Below are 11,193 nucleotides of genomic sequence, written 5' to 3' on the forward strand. Positions count from 1 at the left end.
CTACCTCACAGCAGGCATGGTGCACTGCCTGCTGCTGTAGGCGCTGCTGCGGTCCAGTGTCGCACATACGTTTTAGCCACGACGCAGTAGCTGACTCCACGCCTCAAATCTTCTATTTTAACCACTTTGTCTTTTCCCTTCATACACCAAGACTCTGTGTTGCTTCAGATGGAGGGGAAGGGGAAGAAAAAAATAGCTGGTCATGCGCATTGTCCTAGTGAGCATGTCTATGAATAAGGTTGGGAAGGTCAGAGCACACAGAGCAGCACGTGGACTTGCATGAAGTCAACAGCACTCGTTATTTATTTATTTATTTATGTATTCATTTATTTATTTTTTTTCTCTGTTTATTTATTTATTTCTCTATCTATTCATTTATTTATTTTAAGAAACTCACTCCCCAAAACAGCCCTCATTTCCCTCCATTTCAACAAGACCTTACAGTGTGAAAATACTAAGGGATAGGAAAGAAGAAAAAGGAGAAGAATTAAAACTCAATTCCAACAAATTCAATTCATGAAAAAAATGCCCACTTTGTTTTCAGATACTTACACGGTTATTTATGCCCTTGCAATTACAGAAGACTGTTCTGGCTGTAAATGAGCATGATGTGCCCATGCTTTCCTGGCTTTTAAATGGTAAAGGTTTTGTGTTTGAACATGCACTTACCTCATCTAGCAAGTTGTTAATTATGAAGACTTGGTACAGCAGATCATAATAATTTGTCATTGGTATTGTGCTGCCTCTTTTTCTTCTATAAGGAGAACGTGGAGCCTGGAGCTTTACTATGATGGATTTGTTGCTCTGAACCACATTTACTGTTGGAGGGTCCTATCATAGCTAAGGGAGTAAACAAACAATGAGCATGATTATGGATTACTAATAACATTTCACAGAACAGAATGCTTTGGATTCCTTGCCATGATTTTTTTTTTTCTTTCTTTGCATTTTTCTGTTATCTTGGACTGCATAAAACAGATACTTGAACCATTTCAGATATGTCAAGGATGCAGTTTCAATCCTTCCCTTCAGAATTTTTGCAGTCTGCTTGGTCAGACGTGGCTAGGGTTTCAAATCATGTCTGCATGCTTCTGCATGCAGCCCCCGAGGTGTGGGGAAGCAGTGGCTGCCCCACGTGTCTCTGCAGGAGGATGTGGCGCAGGGCAAGACAAGCTGCTGCTGCTGCAAGGTACTGCTTTAGGTCAAAGTGGTTTTGTCTGTACAGGATGCTCAGGTTAGTTTGCTCATCAGGGGTGTGGAGCTACTTGTATTGATGTCTACGGTTCAATTCTGCAGTGAGAAGTGGGCTAAGACTGGTTAATTCACAGGGACATTAATGGTAGACTGCTCAGACCTCCAGTTTCACCACACACATTACAATGACTACTAGCTAAAAGCTTTGTACATGTCCTTTCTAAGTATACTGCAGTCAGAAAGACACATACATATGAGAAAGCTGTTGGCTATGCAGCTGCTGTCTCTCTTCTCCCTTTTCCCCTCGAGCAGAGAATGTTTCCTTCTTTTCCACACTCTGCACAATCCTTCCAGCAGCTCCCCAAACCGCGGAGAATATTTTGTGGAGCTCCATGCCCTGGGGAAGAGGTTGAGTTAAAGAGCCAGGCATTTCAGGTCCCCTAATCATAGATGAGGAGCTGCTTGTCTGGAATTGGTTGGCATTAAGTGTGGGCAAAATTACATTATCGCAACACTTCACCTGAGAGCCATGGAGTCACAACTTCTTTCGGAGCAGTTTTGTAGCTAGAGGAGGATGACTTGCGATTGCAAATTGCGAGCACAAATGCAGCACCCCATGCCATGGAGAAGCCAGCCCCTTTCTCCGAGAGCCCCACGTGTTTGTACTTACTTTCTCGCCAGGGTGTGAATCTGCAGCTGAGGCTCCAGTCGGAGTAGACACCGCCTGAAGCAGCTCGCACCCTGCCATAGTAAGGCTCCTGGACGTCAGCAGTCTCGTCCGTTAGGTCGCAGAAATGGTCCTGAACCCCCCAACACTCTTCTTTGTTTTGCCATGTGCTCTGCCCATACCTGTGGGGACAGGAGGGGGCATGATGTGGACTCTGCTTTTGCTGACCAGATCTGTACAGATTTTTAGGAGACCATTTTAGCTTGGCTGTGCTGACCCTGAGTTCTGCTCTGGAAACGGACTCTTCTGCAATGTGGTGCCGGGGAAGATGGATTTCATGGGTGTTTGGGAACTGCAGGTTTCTGTCTCTTCAGAAAGAAACCTAAAGCGGAGACTTGGGTCGCCCACCCCATAGGAAGCCACACTTGCAGGTGAGCTTTTGCTTTGCAGGCATGTTCAATGATGCATGGAGAGCTGGTTCCCACCAGCCCATTTCCCCAAAGTAGGCACTGTTTCAGGTGCTCAGGGTCTGAGGAGCTGGACCCGGCATGCCAGGAAGGATGTCCTGAGGAGCAGCCCTCAGGGCCAGCGTGCCCTCAAGGTCCTCCCGCAGAGGTCCCTGAGCTGCTTGGAGCAGAGCTGCAGTGCTGCGGGGCCATGAGGGCGCACAGCACATCACTGGAGGTGCTTGTGCTCTGCCTGCCTCGGGCTGCTCAGCTGCACTTTATGGACTATTGATAAGTGCAAAAACAACCGGGAGCTGGCAGCAGGGCAGGACGTGAAGAATATCCCTCAACACCTGGGAAATGCCTCTAACTTGCCAAGCAGGGATGGGCTGTGGGAGGCTGGAGTTCCCCTGGCACGCACTTACACTTTATACTGCACAAAGTAGACTGCGGCTTTTGCCTCTCTGGCCCTTCCAGGCTGCCAGTGCAAGGTGTTGTTGAAGTTCAGTGAATGAAATTCTACCTTCTGCGGCTTAATGGAGTTTTGCAGTTCTTCACTTTCCAGGACTAAAATTGCTGCAAATAACAAGGAATGGTGACACAGAGCATTTGTCACAGACGTGCTGCTCCACATTCGAGCACATGTGGCTCGTGTGGTTTCAGACTAGCAGATGGCAGGGAAATTAAATCTCCTGGGTCTCGTGTTCAAAACTTTCCACATCACAGTGACCAGATCAAGCAGTTACAGACCACATCCAGTATTGTGAAACAATTTATGTAGGTATTTTCATTTTGGTTTTCTCATTGAGTTTACTGCTGTGGAAATGCCCAGCACACAAACCCTATGGATCAGTTCACAAAGCCTGCACTAAGCAGCCCCATCAGTAGTTAAAGTTGGGTGCTCTTTTCTTCACATAACCTGCAGGGATTATAGCTGGTTTAATAGTTACCACAGCTGCATTGGTTCCTGCCTAATAAAAAATACAACATTCACTGCTTTTCCCATCTGAGGTACTGGAAAAAGCTGCCTGACAATTTTCAAGATAATCTGTTCCCAAACTGAGACCGATGCAGGTGACAGAATCAGTTAACACCCTCTCTGAAGCACCCCAATCCTAACAGTTTTCTGGATTTTGTGACCCAGGTAACTTATATTTCTGCAGATCTACCCCTGGTGTATCACAGAGCCAGAGAAGACTTGTACTAGTTGAACTGAAGCTGGTAAAACATGCTATAAATACATGCAATAGGCATCATGTTGTTTTCAGCTGCACTTTGTAAGGCAAAATCATACTGATCTGAAAATGACAGGACTTTTGACACCAACCAACATATCCAGAGACTTTGTGATTCCTCCAGCTTCGCTCACAGACCCAGCACCCCCCTCCCCATGTAGGAAGAGAAATTGAAAGCCTTTACTTACAGCTTATCTCATCCTGAAGCAGGTGTATCAGTAAGCAGAGGGAGGAAAGCGTGATCCCCCTCATGCTTAGGAGAGCAGCTCCATGACTGAAGAGCATCTCCCTTCCTCTTGGGCATGTCTTATGAGGAAGTAATTATTAAACTTGCCAGACAAAACTTCCCCTGCGTTTGAAAGTTTCAAAAAATCCCTCGTTTGGCTTTTATTTAATCTGAGTGAAAAACATATGAGCTGTTCTAAATTAAACATAAGCAATTGCTCTTACTTGGCTGCTGTGATGACTCTGAAATTTGGAACTAATTATGAAGCAAACCAACATGAATAACATCCTTTTTTTTTTTTCTTTTTTCTTTTTTATTTTTTCTTTTTTCTTTCTTTCTTTTTTTTTTTTTTTTTTCAAGCATTAATTCCCAAATGTCTGGCACTATTATTTTATCCCATAAATTTGTCACACAAGCTTGCTTCTTTGCTATGCCTTTTTTTTTTTTTTTTTTTCAGCTTGCTAGTCACTCAGAGATGGAGAACACAAGAAATCTTGCTGCAATGACATAAAACACCTACCGATGGGAAGTCAGCTGTCCGGGTGGCCTGCCTTGGGGGTCAGACGTAAGAGAGCAGTTTGTAGGAGGGTTCATGGCAGGACAGCATCTAGGGATGTGCCATCAGAGGGACGAGGGGACATGAAATGGTTGCATGCTGAAGCACACGGGCTGCCGGAGAGATGCTGAGAGGCTGGAGAGGCGAGCCCAGCCTGCCGGGCCAAAGTGCCACTCCACGTTGGACTTTCAGACCACAGCAGTCACACGCGGGTGTGCCGCATGCTCCAGCACCTGTTTGCTGCTACTACTGGCCTCCAAGTTTCATGCTCCCAGCACAGTCATCCCCGTGGCCGTGACCGCGGGAATGCCGGGGCTTGCCGAAGAAAGCGATGTCACCCTGTGTTTGCCATCGCTTTATTGCCACACATTGCAGCCTAGAGGGAGCCTGATGTCGCCTGTTGGGCGGGAGGGAGAGCGTGGCCAAGGCGGGTGCTGGTGCTCGCACACCAGTGATATCCCAGCACACTTGCCTCAGTTTCTGTGTATTCATCTCAATGAGCAAGAAGGGATGACCTAAACTGGCACCATGCAGAGCAGCATGATGCAGGGGTGCCCTCCGACAACATAATTCATGTGGAAATGAGCTGCTTGCAGAAACAAGCACCTGTCTGCAGAAAAAAAACTTTGCCTAGCTGTCACCTTCACTTGGGGAAAAGGCAGAAGAAAAACACCTGCCAAGTTGAAAAAAAAAAAAAGTACGAGTTCTGGTTCAAATTAAAGTGCTTTTTGATCAAAAGGCATTCAGTTACAGTACTCAAGCAAGCCAAAACCTAATCAAGAAGCTGGCTTCGGTCAGATCCGTGGGCACTGGCTCTCAGTTCAGCTCAGCACTTATACATCATCATGTGAGCACTGAATCTGCAGCAGGCACCTTAGAACTGCAGACATATAGCTGAATAATTAGCTAGTTAGCCCAATATATGGTGAGCTGAAGGGGAATACAGAAAAAGACCAAACAAAAATCCAAAAAGCAAGGTAGAAGGTGGAAAGGCAACCCTGCCATCACAATCTGGAAATTTTTTATCTATCCATTTCCCAAACACATTTTCAAAATTTGATGACCTTTAAGAAGTTCCCCACACCAAATGCAATTAGTATTTCATCATGTTATATGAGCTCAAGTGCGGGAATAGGGAACTTTTATAAACCAATCACCGGACTGAAATACCATCAAAGTTTAGTCATTCTTGTCACAGGTTGTGTATTTGCTCACTTGAATTGTGCCAACACACCTTACCGTATGCCGCACAACAGCAAATTGCCAGGATCCCAGCGGTGGAACTGTGCCAAAGCTGCTGCCGAGGGCAGCTCCTCCCGTGAACACACAACCTCCTGAAAGCCGGGCTTGGAAGCGTGGCTGGCCACATCCCTGAGGGTCAGGCTGCCCGCTGCCACCAGGATCTCTGCCACAATCACAGAAAAGGCTGCCGTGTGCTATGGTGAAACGGGGAAAGAAATGCCAGGGCCATGGAAAAGGTCAGGGTTTCCCATGAGCTGCACTCTGATAGCACTTTATCTGTAATTGCAGTCTAAAATAATCTCTAACTCTTCACATAATTTTGTACTTATTGAAACATCTGCTGATAATCCCCACGTTGTCAGCATCTATAGCTTTTTCCTACCCATGAACTTCAATCACGTTGCTTCAGTGCCCTGTGTGGTAAAAGCACCTGTATTCAAGCAAGTGGTAGCTGCACACCTTTATATAGGCATATGTAAACATACATGTCTTAAGCTGAGTACAGTACATCTATAGCAAATTAAAAAAAAGGAAAAAAAAAATAGAGGAACATTACAGGTTGTACGCTTCAACACGGTATATTTAAAATAAATGAGAACTTCTAAGAAACAGTGTTGTTTAAGAATACTCCGGATGGTACCCATAAAGAGATGGAAAATGAAAACCTTTTGCTTTCCCCACCAGCATCCACATTCGTTCCACCATTAGCTCCTGATTATTTATGCTGGCACTTTTCTGGGATCCCAATCTTTCTGAAACAGCAGTCCTGATGTTTCTGTGAACAGAGACAGAGCCGCAGGCATGAGGATTTTTTTCCATTCCTGAAATAAAAACCTATCTGGACACTGGGTAAAAAGACTTCTCTCAGAGATTGACTATTGCCACACAAAGGTAAAAGTCAAGTGCGTTCTTGCTGGAAGCTGTCTGACTCATCCAATTTGATAGCACCACCTAGTCATATATATTTTTTTTTCCCCTGGAGCAAATTGTTTCCCATCCATAAGAGGAGAAAATTTAACCCCAGCAGGGCTCCCGGGGCACCACCTCTGGCTGTTCAAAGCATGGCTCTCAGCTGTCTGGAGTGGGTGTGTGGGTGGTTTTCACTTGTCTGCCTGGGCCAGGGTTGGGAAAGATGAAGAAAGGAAGAAACTCTGTAAGCCCTGCTCTACAGGGAGTGCCTCTAGTAAATGGCAGAGGCCAGGTGAATCTGTCTTATGCGAGGCATTTGGCACCAGAACAAATGGACAACAAAAAATGAGCAGCTCAGGTTAGCCTGGACCCAAGGGATATTCTCATTTTTTATTTATTTATTTATTTATTTTTTGCTGTAGGTTTCAGTCTTTAACCCATCTAAGGAACCAGCTCAACACCATGGAAAAACCTGTCTTGGAAGGGGGCTCTGAGGTCAGTTAGTCCAGCCTGCTGCTCCCAAGCAGGGCTGATGGTGGTGTCACCTTGGCTTAACCACCTCCAGCGTGGGAAGAGAGGAGAGGCGAGGAGAGACAAGGAGGGGAGAGGAAAACCCCCACAGTCGAGCAGTAGGGACTTTTTCTCAGCCATTCAGGGAAGAGGCATTGCATCACAAGAGTTATTACAGAAAATTCTCTAAGGAAGTGAGATTGACTTTCACTGCATGCTGCGGGCATTCATTGCTTCCTTCCCGCAGGTACGAATGGCATGAACTGTTCAACTCCTGCTGTCAGAGGGCTTGGGTCAACATTTGGAAGATTATGGTGAGAAATTCCCAGTGCCATATCTGCATCTTGATAGTGAGAAACGTGAATGCATTGAAGATGAAGATCTGGTGACAGCTCACTCTGTAGCAAGTCCTTATCTGCACTTAAAATATTTAGTTAACAATGTGTGAGACGCTGAATTGTGCCAGAACATTAGTAACCAACGGTGGATTTCATTAGGATCTGTAGGAAATACAAAAAATGTCTCAGAGGCTGTTATTTTAATGACAGGTTTCTTTAGCTGACTGTTTTTTCTTATTTGCAAAGCCTCACATTTATTTATTTTTTCCTACTGCTAGAGTGCTACAGCTAGTTGAAGCACACTGACAAAAGACTTGTTCTCCTTTAGCTTGTGGGTCCCTCACCAAATCAGCCATGGGCTAAAGCCCACCTGTTTAGGAGATAATATTCTGTAGGGTGTTTTTTTTTTTTTTTTTTTTTTTTTTTTTTTTTTTCTCTTTGTTTGCTTTGGTTGAAGTAATGTTAGCAGTATAGGAAAGATGCCAGGTGATCACTTGTCCAGCCGAAACCGCAGATAAGCTGGAGAAGTGCAACACAAACATTGCTCATGCTTCCTTGGCCCGCCTGCTAAGGCAAAGAAAGGCAGGCTCCAAGCCGGGCAGCGCCGACCGCAGCCTGTTCCTTCTCTCCTTTGGCCTGCCACCAGCAGCAGCCTGGGCAGCGCCTGAAACATCAGCAGTGCAGACAGCACATGACCCACAGGCTCGTTTTTTTGTAAGCTAGCTTTAGAAGCCCCCATCACAGATCCCCTGGCCCTGTCCTGACCACAGAGGTTGGGGGGTTGGCAGACACCTGCTGTGGGAAGAGGCTGACGGCAATGGGATGTCTGCCTCCGCAGCTGTGCTTGGGGCTTGGGCTGCAGGAGGAGCAGCTGCTTCTCAGCGAAGCTGGGAGAGTTGTGAGCTCCAGGGACTCCCCTGGCCATGCCAGCTGCAGATGACACAGCAGTGATGTGGCATCTAGTGGCAGGGGATGGGGCTTTGTGCTGGACAAGCAGCACAAAGCTGCCCAAGTGCCTGGTGTGCCCCGGGAGCACCTTCACACTGCTCTCCTCACTGCCAGGGGAAAACCCATCCTCTAGAAAGTAACTGCACTAAGTGATTTCCAGGCCATGCCTTCCTCCATACACTGCTCTAGTAACTGCTCATAATCACAAGGAGTATTAATGCTGAAGTTCAGGTGTGCTTAACTTTCTGAAGCCAGGAAGGAAGCTAGGCCATGGTACGTCTTTGCAGAAAGCCTTCTCCCCTCCTCCTGCCCTGCTTTCCTTCACCATGTGCACATACCTACAAAAAATAGATAAAATAAATAATAATAATAAAAAAAAATCAAACCACCTTTCACTCATCTCTTCTGCCAGCTGAGGTTTGTAAGCGTCTCACCGTGCAGCCCGCAGCTCAGTTCTGTGCTTGTCCTGCGGCTTCTTACTAGAGGCTCCCTACTGCCTGGGGAGTACAAACTAGAACTGAACTGTATTCTAATAACTAACTTCAACACCCCCAAAGCATTACTGAAATTTTTAAGAAAACTCTAGTTTCACAAGCATTATTCTTCTTTCCTTCTTTCCTTCTTTCTTTCCTTCGTCTTTCTTTCTTTCTTTCATCCTTCCTTCCTCCCCTTCCTTATTTTATTTTATTTTATTTTATTTTATTAACAATACCTGGTGTGCATACAAGCCTGCTAGCAGACAGGAATCAGTGTGATGAGCTCTGGGGACAGAATCTCTCATGCTCAGCAGAACTGGTTTTCACACTTCTCAGGGGTGTTAGTTTCGAGCTTACTGAGCTGTGACCATTTAACCAGAAAACAAAGCATCACACGGTTACCTATTTGACAAAAGAATCTTTGTTCCCTATTCTTTTTCTTACAGAAAATTAAACGTGGCGCATCTCAAATAAAATTGCTAGTTTTGCTGCACAAGTTGGGAGCAGCTGATAAAGTCATTCTCAGTAATGGATCACACAAATCCCTTGTGTTTTCCAATTGTAGTCAAATGGGCTTTTAGGAAGGGGAGAAAAAAACTAGCTATTACCCTAGGGCCTGATACAAGGCCAGGTTTCCTCCAGCCATTCTGAGACAGTGACTGACTCCTGGGATGAGACCAGGCAGAAGGGCCCCTGCTGCACCTGTTGGTCGCTCTCATACACCCATGGGAGGAATGGCAAAGGTGCTCCCTGCCTCTTTGCCTGTCTCTACCCAGCCACCAGCACCACCCAGCCACTCAGCTTTTGCAGCCCTTCCTTACCTGTGGAATCGCTGCGCATTTGTCCCCACCCCCCAACACATAAACAACAACAAAAATAAATATTAAAAAAAAAAACAAAAACAAAAACAACAGCAACCCAAAACATGGCACAGAACAGTCAAAAAGAATCACACCCAGGGAGATGATACAGTGTATTACATTTTTATTCTTTTTGCCCAGTTTTAAATCTAAAAGGACGATCTACACTTTTTGTAGAAGGTTATTTTTGAAGGGGCATAACCTTTCCGAGTCTGTGCTGCTCAAGAGATGTCGGCACAGGAAAAAGCTATGTCAGATGATGTTGCTGCTTGCTGCTCAGCTGCATAGATCTGATTTGACAACTGCAGGATTCATTTTGCACAACATATCAAGCTGGCTAGTGGAACTGTCTGGCTTGTGTGTTCTGTTTGCAGTATAATTTCTCCTTTAAGATATGCCTGAACACTTGAAAATAAATTTTCTTTGCTTCAAAACAGATGAAAAATTAGTTTTCAGCCTGATCATTTACCCTATCAGTTCATCTTCCAGTTACACAAATGGGAAAGTTAGAAAGCATCTAGGTGAAAGCTGTGTTCAAAGATTAAGAGATTAATAACAAAACAAAACAAGAGCCTCAGGAGGAAAAACTATTCTAAGTAATTCCTATGGGGTTAGTCAGAAAAATATATATAATCATTAATAAAACTCGCTCACAGAACGTGCTATGAATTTAATTGCAGTAATTAATTTGTTCATTTTATAAGTTCAGGTTTCTCCATTAGTTCTGCCTCTGCAATCTGCACAGCCATTTCCTGGAGAATCTGAATTCCTAAGGTGTGACCGTTCTTACTGGAACCAGTCCAAAGACAGCACTGCTCCTACTTGTCAGAAATTACTTGAAACGAAGAATTTGGACTAAATGTGTTCATGAGGAGTAGAACATACCTTTAAATGGGACATTCCAGATTGGACAAAGGAAATCAGCATTTTCTGACACTAGTTTAAATCCTGTTGGGTAAACTGACAAACAGTTGATTTCCAAGATACATATTAGATTCTAAGATACATATTAGAATGCACTTGCTCATAATTAAGAAGTAAGAAACACGTTAAGACCTTTCTGATTATTTAAAGTTGTCATGGCTTTGGCTGAGATGATTTTCTTCAGAAGCTCACACAATGCTGTGGTTTGGATTTGTGATGAAAATAGCAGAGATACCAGAGGGATGTTCAGTTGCTGCAGAGCAGCGCTCGCACAGAGCTGAGACTTCTCCTGCTCCTGGTGCTACCCAGCCAGGGAAGGGGCTGGGGGTGCCCAGGAGCTGGTGGGGACATGGCCAGGACAGCTGGCCCAGGCTGCCCAAAGGGATGTCCCACACCGTGTGGTGCCATGCTCAGCGATAGCAGCTGGGGGAAAGGAGGAGCAAGGGGGGTGTTGGGGTGATGGTGTTTGTCCTCCCAAGAAGCTATTACGTGTGACAAGTGCCTGCTGATGGGAAGTAGCAAGGGGATTCCTTGGTTTGCTGTGCTTGCACACCCAGCTTTTGCTTACCTGGTGAACTGCCCTCACCTCATCCCACGAGTTTTCGCAGTGTTACCTTTCCGATTCTCTCTCCCATCCCACCTGGGGACAGCAAGGGAGCGGC

The 11,193-nt window shown here is 45.4% G+C and overlaps 1 protein-coding gene across 1 annotated transcript in view; it reads right to left on the minus strand.

Moving 5' to 3' along the window:
• Positions 1-11,193, minus strand: part of IL22RA2 (interleukin 22 receptor subunit alpha 2) — a 13,160-nt gene continuing 1,967 nt past the window's right edge. The window contains 8 exon segments of the mRNA XM_032184485.1: positions 1-62; positions 65-137; positions 139-162; positions 670-828; positions 830-840; positions 1,865-2,043; positions 2,733-2,883; positions 5,540-5,558. Coding sequence (XP_032040376.1) covers positions 1-62; positions 65-137; positions 139-162; positions 670-828; positions 830-840; positions 1,865-2,043; positions 2,733-2,883; positions 5,540-5,558 — 678 coding nt within the window.

This window comes from Aythya fuligula, chromosome 3 (assembly GCF_009819795.1).
Source record: "Aythya fuligula isolate bAytFul2 chromosome 3, bAytFul2.pri, whole genome shotgun sequence".
Classification (NCBI taxonomy): Eukaryota; Metazoa; Chordata; class Aves; order Anseriformes; family Anatidae; genus Aythya; species Aythya fuligula.